The sequence below is a fragment of the Nyctibius grandis genome, chromosome 5 (genome assembly GCF_013368605.1).
Source record: "Nyctibius grandis isolate bNycGra1 chromosome 5, bNycGra1.pri, whole genome shotgun sequence".
In the NCBI taxonomy this organism is placed as follows: Eukaryota; Metazoa; Chordata; class Aves; order Nyctibiiformes; family Nyctibiidae; genus Nyctibius; species Nyctibius grandis.
Genome location: NC_090662.1, coordinates 4,240,458 through 4,256,060, shown reverse-complemented (window position 1 = coordinate 4,256,060; position 15,603 = coordinate 4,240,458). Strand labels below are relative to the sequence as shown.

Sequence of the window (15,603 nt, the reverse complement as noted above, 5' to 3'; positions counted from 1 at the left end):
TCGAGTAACTTCCAAAGTCAAACGAGAACAAGCTTTAAACGTTCTTGTGTCTCCTTTTAATGGTGAAGTAGTTCTTAAGGGCAAACTGCAAATATTTTTTTAGCTGCTGGTGAAGATCCCACATCTCTCGCTGGGGCAGGTGCTCATTCCAGATACAGAACTGTGCACCTGACAGCAGGGAGGTTTCATGGGTAAGGACCACGGACAGAGGCGACACAGCCCAGTCCAGGAAATCCTGATCTAAAACAAGACGATGTCAGGAAAACAATAATCAAAACAGCAAGCACAACTAGCCCAGCATGGCCGGGATCCAGCTCAGACAGGCAGTCTGAATATCCCATTTTGATTGTCTTTGTGGCACCTGGCATGTTTTACCCTTGCTCAGTTTAAGGTCTACCTTGCCAGGGGCCAGCATGTTCCTTGCTATGGAAGCACTTTGTTTTGTGAGGGACCTTATATGCTCCTCATCTTGTGAGGTGCTTCTCTGAACCAATCTCAAAATACTTTCCTCCTACTGTGAAGGTGAGGAGGAGAGCAGGCAGTCACCAAATCCTAAGGATGCTTTACAGAGATGGCACAGCAGCAGAATTCCATTCAGATTTACTAGCTGACCTGTTTTTTTCCAAATTCTCATCTTGTTTGGGAGAGAACTGAGTGTTGGACATCGGGTTGTTGCTTTTTCAACATGACAACCAAACTGCTCAAATGGGCTCCTTAGCTGCTCCTTGGCCGACTGCCAAACGCAGTCTCATCATGAAAAATCCAAGAGGATAATCATTATCTTGCTGTGTCAACAGCTGGCCTGCATGCTATCTCTATCACTCATCAAGGTTTGCTCCATTAAAGTTCAGGAGAGGTCCTGCTTCAGTTTTATGTGGATTACAAGTAGTGGTATGGAGTAACTTGCTGACCTACCACTTTTTTTTCAAATTAATCCATCAGGGATGTGCCAGTTTCTGGTGAACAGCAGTATCCATGTGATGTAGCTTTCTCCTATTTTTTTAATCACGAGGCATCACAAGGAGGGAGGATACTTGCAAGTCACTTGTAGTGGGATTAGCAGTAACGTGTTCTGAGAGTTTCGTAACTTATGTGGCACTACAAGGCTGTCAGTGAACTTGCTTCCCTTAATTATCTTTCACGAATCCTTCAGAAGTGGTCTGTAGACGACACGATTTATATCATTGTTTTGCCAATGCTGTGTTTCAAAGCATGTTTAAAAACGTGCTATACTGTCCCCTCAAATGAGAGAGATGAGATTTAATTTCCAAACTTCTCTCTAGCAGTATGAGAACCACATCTGTGTGAACTCCGATTTATTTACTGCTTTGCAAACTCTGCCTGGTGTTGTAAAAGATCTATTTTCTTGCTTAGATATTGGCAGCAGCCAACATCGCGCTTGGAACAACTGTAGCTGGCTGCACATACAAGCCAAAAAATATTCAGCTTGCTGAAATGATCAGTATGATCAAATAAATGCCTGTAAGTAGGCACTGCGGTAGTGGGAACATATCTGTTGCACAATTAGGTGTTGCTTTTGTAGAAAACCTTTCCCCATGTGTTATATTTAAATGGAAATTATGTTGTATAGGGTTACACAGCGTCTTGTCCAAGCTTTCTCGGGAATTACTACTTGTTTATGTAACTGGCTGCTAACTCAAGGCCTGTGTGGCTGAATATTGTTTTCAAATATTGAGGCCGTGAGCTTTTCATTTTGCTGTGTAAAAATAAATGAAGATGTTACGTTCTGGAGAGAGGATTCAGACCTCTTATTTTCAGTTAGTTTACTGCCCTTCTACCCTGGGCTGGTTAATAAGATTATGAGGAAAAAAACCTCAGTGGCACAAGAAAAGCATTCACCATCTCCTAGACTTTTTGGGATTGTGTTGTGTTTAGTAATGTCTCTGTACAGCTTCTCCTCGTCAGTCAGTAATGTATTGTCATAGGAGCCAAGTTAATATCACATAGCGACGGGCCAGCGCGTGTTCAAAACAACCAGGGCTAAGTCCTCAGTCGCTGCTTTATGTCCTTCGAGCTGGCTGCCCACAGCTGACCGGAGTGATCGCTGGGGCTGAGAGGCACTCTCAAGAGTGTGAAATCGGTGGAGGTTTCCTCCAAAGCTGATAGATATCTACATTTATGCAAAGAAGCAGAAGAGCGAGGGAACCTCCATAGAGCCGTTCTTACCACCTTATGCTTCCCTTGGCTCTCGTACTTTGCAAATAATAGTTCTTGCAGCGCGCTGGCATTACCGTGTCTGATCTTACCCCTTGTTGTTTAGGACTTTTTACTGAGTCTTAAAATTTAAAAAAATATATCCTAAGCAATCGTTACTGTCACAGGTGCAATTCTGTCTCCCATGCAGAATTAAATTACCTTCCCAATGTACATCGTTAGCTAAATATCACAAATACTTTTCACAAGTTTACAGCCCGTGTCCCTCTCTAATATGAGACCGCAGTCAGTCGAGTGGTATCCAGCACTTGCTGCAAGTCCGCTGTGCTGGTGGATTATGAAGCTCTCTTACCCCCTAGTGGAAGCGTTTGTCAGTCATGAGGATTTTATGTAGCCCTTTTGTTCTGTCAAGGATCGGAATTGCTTGGTAAACACCTTTTTGACATTTCTGTGTTTAAAATATCACAGCATCTCCCTCAGTAGCATCTCCATCCCTGTGCAGTAGCTTGCTTTATTTTCTATTTATTTTTAGGGACTTGTTTACCAAATTCGTGTTGTCTTGTGGGTTTTTTTTTTTAATCATATTACACAGAATCATAGAATGGTTTGGGTTGGAAGGGACCTTAAAGATCATCTAGTTCCAACCCCCCTGCCACGGGCAGGGACAACTTCCACCAGACCAGGTTGCTCCAAACCCCATCCAACCTGGCCTTGAACACTGCCAGGGAGGGGGCAGCCACAGCTTCTCTGGGCACCCTGGGCCAGTGTCTCACCACCCTCACAGCAAAGAATTTCTTCTTAAGATCTCATCTAAATCTCCCCTCTTTTGGTTAAAAACCATTCCCCCTTGTCCTGTCACTACTTGCCCTTGTAAAAAGTCCCTCTCTAGCTTTCCTGTAGCCCCTTCAGGTTCTGGAAGGCTGCTAGAAGGTCTCCCCAGAGCCTTCTCTTCTCCAGGCTGAACAGCCCCAACTCTCTCAGCCTGTCTCCATAGGAGAGGTGAGAGATCTAACATCTAACTTTCCAGTTCAGTCTTCCTCTGCAAAAGACTAGATGTCAACTTTATCTAGCCTAAGGCACTACTTAAATATGGCTTTTACATAGTGGCTTAGATAGGTCAAAGAGTTTGTGTGTTGCTCCTCATCTTTGGTCCTTACTAAATGTATATTTTTGGATATGTTATTTTTCTAGACATTCTACATTTCAAACAGTCTCAAGAAGAGACTGATGTACAGCTGAGGGAAGCCTGAAATTACTTGACTTGAATTTGGTTTTGATTGCAGTTGCCATGGATAAATCCTATCCTTACTATCGAGAGTAAAAAACAGAGGCACTGAACTTTGACGGCTTTTCCCTCCTTCGTTATTTAAATAATAACTTCAGCTTCAGAAAATCGAGCATGAACTAGATAGAAAATTCATTTATTTAGCAACATTTCAGGAGGAGGGATGGGACCTCCACAGACAAGTTTCATACGCTTTCTGTATCAATGGTAATACAACAACCGTATTCCTCATGATTATAATAACTTTCATTCAATGAGCCTGAGGTATTAATGCTCTTAAGATTTACATGCTTTTTTTCTGAAAACCTGGCATATTCTTGAATGTTCAAAGCAGCAGATAGGGTTGCAGAGATATTTTTCATATACATTAGCATTGCTGATCAAATTTAGGTGGCTCTCCTACCAGAAATTTCTCAAATATGCCTTGAATTTAATCCTTTTGGGTCAATGATTCAGTCCCTGACTATGCAAGCAAACACATTACATGATACTTTTCAAAAATTAATGATATTTAGTCTATAATTGTCTTTTTGTTCTCAGTTTCCTTATTGGGTGACTTTCACAGTACTCATTAGTCGTATTTAAAAACTTCCTTGTGGTTTGTAGCTAAAACAAGGTATGTAGTTGTTGTTGTGCCAGCATTGTTCCCTGCTTTTTTTTTTTTTTTCTCTGCCACCCATTTGCTTTTAAACTGGATTAATTTTTCTCTGAAACTTTGTGGCAAAATTGGAGGTCAGAATAGGCTTATGCTGCCGAGGGCTCCAAAGGCTCTGCCTTCTGCTTTTCCCTAAAACCATAAGCAAGAATTTTGTCGACAGGACTCTGAGAATGAATTATCTGAATATATTTCACTTTCTACTTAAGTTTACATAAGAATTAAGCGTTTATTTTTATTTTTAAGAAACGCTTCGTTTTTTTGGCCTTGCTAAACTTTTCAGTAGGGGCTTAAACTGTAGAAAACCAAATGCTGCTCAGCATTTTTTAATTGATGTTTATTACTTTCCTGGCCTATCAAATGAGAAGATTGAAGTACAAGACCGAAACCTATTCCAGAATGGCCTCGCAAAGTACCGTTTTGTGTGTTCTTAAACAGCCATATTAAATGGTTTATTAGCGTAGGCCTTGTTTTCTAGGCCGCGTGTGCAGTTTGCAGTTAATTGCAGGGAAGAATTTGCAAAATACAAGAGTTCTGAGAATTTTTCATGCCAAAATCTTGATCGAAGGCCAGGAACCTTTACCAGCCTTTGTAAACTGACCCAGAAAGAGAAATAAGACAAACAGGATCTGTAAACAAAGATCACGTGCTCTTCACAAATACATTTTGGAAGGATGGTTGCCTAGGGAAACAGGAAATGGGGAATTATACAACAAACAAAAAGGACTGCCAAACAAATTTGCTGACCTTTTTTCGGGGAATTATGATGAAAACTGCTGAAATCCTCAGTATTTCACCATATTTCTAAATCTGAAGGTGGAACAGAAGAATAGCTTGATAATTATACCACAACTATTTAGAAACTACAAAAAAAACCCAAACTTTCTTGACATCTTTGTCCTAAAGGAAGCAATGCAAGGTTGTGAGCTATGTAATCTTGAGTTCATCTTGAATTTTTTTGAGTTTCCCAGCTTTTGCACTTAAGAGTTCTGGAATTAGTGCTGCTTCTTACAGAAGAGATAATAACAAAATCATTCCACTCATATCTACAAGGATCATCTAGCTCTATCTTTAGGCAGTTTAATCCTTGTTTCTGAGCTGGTAGTCTCCCAGATAGCTCTACCCATGCCTTTCTCTAGGAAACAGTGGCTCTCAGAATGGTTTTTGTGCTTTCCAGGAGTCACAAATAGGAAGGAAATAAGATAATTTGCATTGGACTTGTCTTTAGCAGGGAAGGAGTCAGCCTCTGGGTGAATGTTTCTTCTCCTCCTGCCTCTCACCCTGCTTTGGAGGGCATGTGCAAGAAGCAAATTGTTTGCTTGGCAACTTCTGCACACCTCCTATTTTGAGATGTGCCATTTCAGTTTTAAGTTGTGGTAAATAACGAGTTCGCTTTGCAGGAGAGGTCATAGAAAATACCAGCTTGGGATCACTCAGTCGTGAGTTTTGGTTTTATACGAAAGATGAAGAGGTGAAAGTAATTACAAGGAAGAAAATGGGCATACTAGGTAGTGACGTTAACTCTTTATCCTGGAATACTGAAGAGGTAGTTATGTGCAATCACACGCTTGTACCATGAATATTAGAAAACCTGCTGAATTTCGGAGGGAGGGAAATGCGTTTGTCTGGTGCTTGGATCCCTTCCTGTATCCTCCATTGTTTTCAGTGTGTAACTTTTTTTTTTTTGTCAGTTCCAATGACAGGTTTCACTCAAAGGGCTACCATTGATCCTGAACTGAATGAAATCCATGTCTTGTCTGGCCTCAGTAAAGACAAGGAGAAGCGGGAAGAGAACGTAAGGAATTCCTTCTGGATTTATGACATTGTGAGGAACAGCTGGTAAGTCAATCAAAGGGGTGCTATTTCTAACATCCACACTGGCTTTCTTCAGAAAGCAGTCCTACGTGATCTTGTCTCCCAGGTAACTCTGTAATCTCTTATAACCATGGAATGATAATATTGAAGACAGCTGAGTTCCCTTGATGCACCTCTTTTTCCCATAGGCTTTAGAAACACCATGGCAATAAGCCAAATGAGGGAGAGAAATCAAATGAACTTGTTTATTGGAGGCAGGTAGAGGGGATGAGGGGAAGTAAACCATTATAAGAAGTTTTTCCTGTAGGAAATGTTCAAGGCCAGGATTCATCATCAGTGCAGCAGATTCAGTCAAATGCGAGTTGTTAATAGCAGCGTACATGGTACTAGTTACTAGAAACTAAGGAAACTGATATGCTCTATGAACGGTGAGGGAGAAGTCTTCATGATAGATCTATCAGCTTTTTCCAGGCTGCATAGAATCATAGAATCATTTTGGTTAGAAAAGGCCTTTAAGATCATCAAGTCCAACCATTAGCCCAGCGCTGCCAAGTTCACCTGTAAACTATGGCCCTAAGCACCACATCTACAGATCTTTTAAATACCTTCAGGGATGGTGACACCACCACTTCCCTGGGCAGCCTGTTGCAGTGCTTGACAACCCTTTCAGTGAAGAAATTTTTTCTGGTATCCAATCTAAACCTCCCCTGGTGCAATTTGAGGCAGTTTCTTTCAGGTAGCTGCTAGATCCAGTATTCTGAGAAAATACCGCCTCGTCTATTTGCTGTATTGTATTTGGTAGCTGATTGCCACTGTCCCTTTCCAGAGCTGGCAGTGTTTTTGTATTCAAAGTCTCTTCTAATGTGGGGCCAATCACTTTGAAAGGTGAGAACGTTGTTTTTTTGAAAATGGATTTTCAGTTACAACTTAAGTCTGCTTGGAAATCACTGATTGAAATACTGGCTTTGCTATAGCCTGTCGCCTGTAGCTCTACTGTGTCCCAGATGGTCTTCTCCATAATGAAAAATACTTCACGCTGACAATTCTGCTAACAAATAATGCAACATCTAAAGATACCTCCAAAGCTCATGACATAAAATTTTCTAGAATTTTTTCCTGTTTGGCTTGTGATTGAGACTGTGTTCAGCCAAGATGACCTGTTGGATGGGTTTCTTTGTAGAGCTAAGAATGGGGATGGGATAATATAGGACAATATATAGAGAAGTAAGAAAACCTTTGGTGTTATATGTCCAGCAGTTCAAATTGACATCATTTTTACCTTACAGCCTTTTAGTAACCTTTTCTACTTCCTGTAGGGAGTACTAATCATTACTTACTGCCTTGTATTTCAGGTCTTGTGTCTATAAGAATGACCAAGCAGCAAAAGAGAATCCAGGTAAAAGCCTTCAGGAAGAGGAGCCCTGCCCAAGGTTTGCCCATCAACTGGTGTACGATGAGTTGCACAAGGTATGAGGGTCCAGACATACATGCAGCGATTTTCTCCTACTTGAGAACACTTGAAGCTTCGTTCATTATCCTCAGGGACTTAATCTCACAACCTATTAGTGACTGTGGAGTCATTTCTTCAGTTTAGCTGACACATTCATCCCTCTAAATGATCCCAGATAGTTACCAACATTTCCAGGAGAAAGTGTGTGTGAATGAACTAACCACTGTTAACAGTCTGCTCTAACACACGTGCCTTACTTTGCCCTGCATGTCAGAAGCAACTGTTGTTCTTTAGCACGTTCATACTTAAATATACTTAAAATTGTTTGTAGCGTACATGACCACTCAGTAAACTTAGGGCTTTGTCCATACTAACAATAAAGCACAAACCCACAGATTAGGTTACCATAACTTCATTAACCTATGAATTTAAATTACTGTGACGCACTTACTTAACCTTTCAGTGATATTTTGTAATTAAAATAAACTACTTCTAAATTTTTTTTTAGTCTGAAACAGTCTGAACTGAAAAAGATGAATATACTTTAGTCTTATCATTCCATGGGTTGTTAATCAAATTTGGGAAACGCAAGTAGCCCAAAATTTTGGGGATGAGGGGGATTTTAAGGAGGAATAGGTGTAACTTCCGTATGGAGAACTTGTATGGTTTGTCTTCATCACGGACATGAATGTCGCATGGTAAATACTGTTCTGCCTTTAATGGCTTACTTCTAAGTGTAAAATACCATGAGATTGAGAGTAGTATTTTGTAAGTTACTGTGAAGGCTGCTAAATCATGGCAGTTGCCCAGCTTTATCTGAAGAGCTGTTTGATGTACTTGTTTTGAAGAGTCTTATTTTTAGAAACCTGTGTTCAAATGACCTTTCTAAACTCCTCTGATATAAATAAGGAGAGCCTACATCAGTGGGACGCAGAATACATTGTTTTGAGTGATTATTTTTAAAGCTGTGGAGAAAGGTAGGCTGTTGGACTTCTGAACCTCATTATTTGAAGACCCTTTGTAGTATGTTTAATACCAACAGTTCAGAGTCTGAAATGCCGAATGATGTGAAGAAAAAAAAAGTGAAGAAATAAACAGTCCTTTTTTAACACTTCCACTTTTCTGGAGATTAGCCTCTCTGTAAGTCTAGCCTTGCATTTTGAAGGTGTTTTATCCCAAAATTTTCAGAATGACTGTTAAAGACTGCCTCATTTGATCTACCTTTAACAAAAAAATGAATTTTGCATACAAGTATATTTAGTATTTCCATGATTGGCGTCTCAGGATTGCTAGAACTTTTTTTGAAGACAATCCCAGTAGTGGTTGTGACTTCTGATTGTAGATAAGATTGGTTTTTTCTTCCTCAGTTCTTCTTAGGATTAGTTTTGGCTTTTTGTTTTACTTTTTATTCAGTTAGCTCTTTCCTTTGTGCCCAGGTAATATATTAAGCGTCTTGCAGCGAAGCTCCTGTATTGAGGTGAAACAAATCTGCCCTTCCAGAGACCATGAAAATATTTTTCTCTGCACATCAAATTAAGGCTCTGTAGAGTTTATGGGACATGTGAGGACATTGGCTTGTTGGTCATCTCCCAAGATTATGCTGGACTGGGCTTGTTGTCACTTTGCTTTGAGCATCTTTAGGACTTGCCACTCGCTTTGCCAGTGGCCCTTGTCTTTGGGGAAGATAATGGTCTTCACTGACTCAAGGGAAAAGCTGCTTGTCTGAACTGTGGTGCTTTAGTGTGCAGCTTCACCAGCAGTGAAGTATGAATGTTTCTTCTTTAAAGAAAATGTGTGATTGCTGGAGTCATCTCACGATTATATGGGTATAATCTGCTTGTCCTCAAATTAGAGAAGGGTTTAGTACCGGTGCCTTAACTTAGCGTATCTCATGACAACGAGAATTTGGAGTCTTTGAGGACAAGATTGGAGAAGGGGTTGGTAATCCATCAGTTTGAGTATTTTTTGCATCAAGTATTTTGAACAGGGCAACAAGAGTAGGCTCAGATCCTTCTTTTCTGCTCTTATCTTACATGCTTAAGGATTTATCATGCTCATAGTTTTTCCTAAAGAAAGAGATCACATGGTTTGTGGATGTTTGTTTATAAATATCTCAGGAATCTGCTAGAGGGATGTTCTAACAGTGCAGCTTTTCTTATTGTCTTAAAATGTAAGCAGTTTAAGAGAACTTTCTTCATCTCCTAGGGGACAAAGTAAGGCTAATAATAAGATGGAGCAGCTTGTCTCAAATGCAGAGTTTTCTCCCTCCAGAATAAACCTCTCCAAAGATGCTGACATAGTAAATACTCTGTTTAACGGATGTACACAAACAAACAACTTTTTGACCTGCCTCTCATTTGCTTAGGTTCATTACTTATTTGGTGGGAATCCTGGCAAATCCTGCTCTCCCAAGATGAGATTAGACGACTTCTGGTCTCTGAAGCTCTGCCGACCTTCAAAGGAATACCTGCTAAGACACTGCAAATACCTCATAAGAAAGCACAGGTATAGAAACAAAAGATGCTTCGCAATTTTCTCTTCCAAAGTGTCTTTTTTTTCTTCTTTTTTCCTTAAAGTTGCTAAAACTTGAATATCTTGTGAACTGTTTTGGGAAATGTGACTTCACTGGTTATCTGATGGTATGCAGGTTTCTTGATTATTTTTAATTTCTTAAAAATTATTTGAATAATAAAGAGCAGTGGAGCAGGACTAAACTACAAATTTAACATCATTCAGGTTTTACTATGTTATTCTAGAACTAGAAAAATCTGGCTATTGTGTGAGGAGTTGTGGGCAATTTTTAGATTCTCTTTTCACTCTGCTTCACGTCAACGTGTGTTTTGGTACTGTCACCTCCCAAGGAAATGGAGTATGTTTCTGAAATGCTGTGCTAGGAGATAGTAACAGCTCACAAGGATGCTAATGAAGTCTGGGGGCTGGATGCCTTTGCATCTGAGGCACAACTGTGGTGAGGTCATCAGAGTTTCTCATTCAGAATCACTTGAAAGTTCTCACTTATGCAGAATTCAACTACACTGTGATGCTTCTTGCACTCTGGATGTTTCAGAGCTGCCTTATATTTGCTATTTAGGGCAACAGCTTTTCAAAATCAAGCTTATGGTGTTGCCTTAGGCAAGAAATTGCAGCAGCGAGACGGCCTTTCAAGACCCAGCAAATTACTTGAAGCCAATAAATAGCTCTTTCTGCATTCTTGGTGAGAATACTTTGTTATCAGGTTCTGCCAAAAGCCAGAGGTTGGTTTTTACTGATGGTATTTGACTTCTGAGGCAGCAAGCAAATTGCGATGGTCAGCTTGCAATCACTGTGGCTGGATGAGACCTTTTGCAGATTAGCCATGCGATGGATGTGAACACCTACAAGAAGGAATAAAGGTCTTGCCCAGTAATCTGTGAGGCTTATTAAACCCACATGTGGTTGTATGCAAATGCAGATGTACCACCTCCGGAGACAGCTCTGGATTGCTTGTTTTCCCTTGCTTAAAGTGCACTCAAAGGAAATGCTGCATATTGTCTGGCAGAAGTTTGGGGTTTAGGCACCATGCTCCCATTTATTGGGGTCCATATAAGGGAGCCAAACATGACCAGTCAGGGAGTGGTATGATGGGTGCTCTGCTGGAGTTCATGTGTCTCTCAGGGCTGGAGCTGAACTGCTGTGGAGTCACTTGGCTGCCCGTTACCTGCACTCCCTCAAGCTCTAGGTACCAGAGCAGGTACTTGGCTTGCATACACAGCAAATCCGCTGCATCAGCTGGAGTCCTCTTTGGCCTGTTAACTTGTTTAGTACCAGTCAGCCACAGCAGAGCCAAGCTGGCCAGGTGTAGAAGAGCAAAGGTGTCAATGGTTCCACTTATTTAAGGTACTTCAGCTCTCTGGACCATGGCAATGAACGTTTGGAAGAAATCATGCTTAATTACCAAAATTTCATGTACGTCAGGTAACAAACGTGCTCCATGCACTGGCTAAACGACTTGCATCTTTAGACAGTTTCAAAATTTGGGCTACAGATATCCATTACAGTATAAATAGCCAAGCAGATGACCCAAATAAAAAAATAACAACAGGATTAAATCTATTCAGTGTGACTTCTTTCATTTTGACAAGCTATAACTTCTTAAAGGTAACTTTATTCATTATATTATGAATAAAATATCTTGCATTCCTGTAAGGCAGTTGAGTAACTGAGAACGTGGGTTTTAGTGTCCTCATCTCTGGAATCCAGGATTGTCTGAGCTGTTTTCCTGGAAAGGCTTAATATTGTGTATCGGTGATTCAGAAGATGACAAACAGTGTGATACTGCACTTGGCAGATAGGTGATAGGAGAAAAAGATAATTTTAAACCTCCTCCTTTCTAGGCTTATGCGCCCAACTCAGTACTGCGGGGAAGTAGCTCTGCTCACTGAGGATGCCGAGCCCAGAATCATTTTCTGAGGGCTACGTGAACTTCTTCAGGGAATTCACAGGAGTTACAGTTTCTATTTGTTAAAAGAAAATGAGAAAGAATGTTTTTCACCCCCATCGTCCCTTTTGCTGCTGTCTGGCAGAAGCAGGGAGCATTCTCCATCCCTTCCAGTTATGCTTCTGCGCAGTCAGGAATCTAAATACCCCTGAGGCTGGAGTGCTCAGGGCTTGCCTGTACCTGAACTGCGCTCCTCACATGAGGTGCTACTCATACCTTACTTTATTTGTGGAAAACAAACTGTACTAAATGTTTTATGTATTGAGAAGCTGCTGTACGTATGCTTTTGAACGCTTTTAGTAAGAGCGTGATACTTTGCCCTTGTAACTCCCGTACACCCCCAAAAAACACTCCTCCATGTTTCAAGTCTGGCTCGAAAGCAAGTACTCCAGCAAATACGAGGCCGAGCTGCCATTAACATTTGTTTTATTTGGAAATATTTGGCTGAAAGTTTCGTTTGGTAGGTTTTGCTCTTTGTAGAAATAGTAGTACTTAGTCCTGAAGGAAATGTTTGTGCTCATGTTTTCTCTCTTCTTTGCAGGTTTGAAGAAAAAGCTCAAACTGACCCTCTTAGTGCACTGAAGTACCTGCAGAATGATTTATATGTAACTGTGGATCACTCAGACCCCGAGGAGACAAAAGAGGTAGTGATGAACGATCTTTGTCTTACTTATAAAGAAATGTAAACTGTTCTCACGTGGAAGCTTTCAGCCTCTTAAACCTTGTTTTTATTCAGTTTAAAAACAGCTCTACAGGTGCACGACACTTTGCTATATCTTCTATTTCTCTGCACTAAAGGTCATACTGCTTTAGAAACAGTCATTTTACAACTGCGGTTCCAGATAAAATAGCTTTTGTACTCATAATAGTGAAGACTAGGCCTTTGTTTTAATTCCAACATACCGGTGTGTATTTTGGGAGCTTTAATTGAAATGTAAACTCTCTGAAATGTCACGAGTCTGGAGTTGGTTGTGTGGCAGAAAGTTAATAGAAACTTCTATTCACGCTGCCTTTTGGCTTGTCAATATTAAATAGCTCTGGGGGAGGAAAAGAGGTTTTTCTCTAGATGATAAGTATTTCTGGAAGCAGATTGTATACATACATTGCTCGCTAACCTTACACTCTTATTTCCTTTGCCTTTTGAATATTATCCAGTGGGCATATTCTTTTATTTGTTCCAGGAATTTGTTCCCATTTCCTGTTTTGCTTCCATGACCGCAGTACGTGTCACTTTACAAAAAAGATTAAAGAAATAGCGAAAAGTGTCAGATAAGGTGGTTGATTTGACTCTGCCATTAATTTCCACATGGAACGTGGGGCAGCCAGCTGGATGTACAAGCATTTTTATGGGTAGATGAGGAAGAAGAGACCATGGTTCTTACCCTCTTCTCGCATTAGCGACTTTGGAAGTGATTTGACAGCTCCTTTTATGAAACTGCTATAGGAGAATGGGCACTGTTATTCCCTGCTGAGTCTCTGGAATAAATCACTTAATCTGTTGGTTTTAACTTGTTACTTCAGATAAAGAAAAGATCATTATACAGACACTAAAAGCTTTTGGGGGAGAATATGCTATTTGCATGCGCACAGTATAAAATTGTAGGGTTAGAAGAACTAAGAAAAAAATATTTGCTCATGTCAGGATCTTGGAACTGATCATATTTGTCATAAATTCTGGTTAGCCTTTGTAAACATCGGATACAAGAAAACATTTAAGTGCTGTGCCTGTAAGTTCTCTGTTAGATGGTTTATCATTTAAATTGTCCCATATCAAGTAGTATCACATCCTTTCTAGCCATTTCTAGCATAGGACAGACAAATAACAGGTAATCCTGCTTTTCTTCAGCTAGAAAAGGAGATTTCCCCCCCCTCCACACACCACCCCATGCAGCATGCTTCAAGGGGGCTCTGCCCAATTATGCCCCGTCTTCCCAGTGTGGCAGCACTTTCCTCTTCCTATTTAAATGTGTAATAACGTAGAACATACAACAACCATTCTGATGCTCTCTTCTCCCCTTCTTCTTCCTCCCACCCACTATAAGACCATGTCCTACGTTCTCTGATCTCCCTTTTTCTCCATGTCCTACCTGTGTGCTGGTAGCCCCATCATGCCTGTGAAGGCCACGTCTCTCTTTGGCCAGTTACTGCTGAAGAGACCTTGCATCTCATGGCTGGCTGTGCCTTTTTATTGCCTGAACAGAAAACATTGCCTACAGGAAAGCTGGAGGGGGGACTTTTTACAAGGGCAAGTAGTGATAGGATGAAGGGGAACGGTTTTAAACTGAAAGAGGGGAGATTTAGGTTAGATCTTAGGAAGAAATTCTTTGCTGTGAGGGTGGTGAGACACTGGCCCAGGTTGCCCAGAGAAGCTGTGGCTGCCCCCTCCCTGGCAGTGTTCAAGGCCAGGTTGGATGGGGCTTGGAGCAACCTGGTCTAGTGGAAGGTGTCCCTGCCTGTGGCAGGGGGGTTGGAACTAGATGATCTTTAAGGTCCCTTCCAACCCAAACCATTCTGTCATTCTATGATCCTGATTCATTTGTGGTGTGATCAGCAAGCTCCACTCCTTTTAGTTCATGCTGCCTACTGTCACCAGCAGACCAAAGGAACTGCCATAAAGGCTGCACGTTGTGCACATCTGGCACAGGAAATCCTTTAATATCCTACATTTGGTTTGCCCAGTTCAGTGTGTAGTATTAACTCCTCCACCTTATCAGAATGAAGAATTTACCTGACTGCACGGGCTCCTCTGAGATTTTGGGGAAAAGTAGTAGCTTTATCATACAAGGTAGAAATAGAATAAAATGTAAAAAAAAAATCCCTTTTCATAGAGCGTACTAGTGTTCTGCGCATTAATGATCCAGCATATGAGCTTAGGCAGCTCAATCCAGCTGAGTGGATATATTGTGAATCCTTTCTCTGCAGGCCCGATGCCTGATCTGAACAAAATTCAATAGCTTCTGTCCGTCATGCTGGTCCGTCGGATCAATGCGTACTGTTCAGCAGAATTAAAGCTTCCATTCCAGTGGTCTCCTAAAATCATTTAACAGTTTCTGGGAGGCGGATTTGTTTGGGTTTGGTGGTGGGTTTTTTGTTTGGTTGGTTGGTTTTTTTTTTAAATTACGCAGGTCAAAAATCTTTAACTTCCAAAGCTTTTTACACTGGAACAGATCTGCCAGGTATATGGCACAGAGCCAGCTACTGCGCTGGTACTGACTGGGTGTATTTCCAGTTGACGTCAATTTACCTTCCGGTTATCACATTGAGTTGGCTTTTTGCTCTGGCATTACATCTTCAAATAGCTCTTGTGCTTTCCAAAGGACTGACGCAGGCTTTTTGGATTCCATATCAAATTTCAAGCACCAATTTGATTGTGTATCTCAGCCCAGACACCAACATACTCTGTCTTTATTTGTAGTTGAGATTGTCTTAATTAATATCAAAGGCTATATATCTGATTGGCTTTCTCTGTACTGGCTACAGCCATGGAATGCTGTAAGGCTGCTTAGTGTGGCAAATCTTAAGGGAATTGGTTTTTCCCTGTTTTTTTCCCTCTCTCTAGGGCAACAGTTAAATTTGGGAAGGACCAAGCTGAGTAGGTTTATCACTGACTTTGCTGCAGTTCTTTTAGAGGCTGGTCTATATGATTGAGATATGGGTAGTGTTGTATAATGTTACACGCAGAATTTCACTTTGAGGTAAGGCTTACTTGCTTTATAATAGAAGTAATTTCTTCTAACTTCATTAGG

At 40.9% G+C, this 15,603-nt stretch overlaps 1 protein-coding gene across 1 annotated transcript in view; it reads left to right on the top strand.

Annotated features, from left to right (window-relative positions):
* MKLN1 (muskelin 1) overlaps positions 1–15,603 on the top strand; it is a 103,747-nt gene that overhangs the window by 79,319 nt on the left and 8,825 nt on the right. Inside the window, exons 13-16 of the mRNA XM_068400578.1 lie at positions 5,807–5,954; positions 7,283–7,397; positions 9,746–9,885; positions 12,399–12,501. Of these exons, the coding sequence (XP_068256679.1) occupies positions 5,807–5,954; positions 7,283–7,397; positions 9,746–9,885; positions 12,399–12,501 (506 nt within the window). The remainder of the gene's footprint in view (positions 1–5,806; positions 5,955–7,282; positions 7,398–9,745; positions 9,886–12,398; positions 12,502–15,603) is intronic.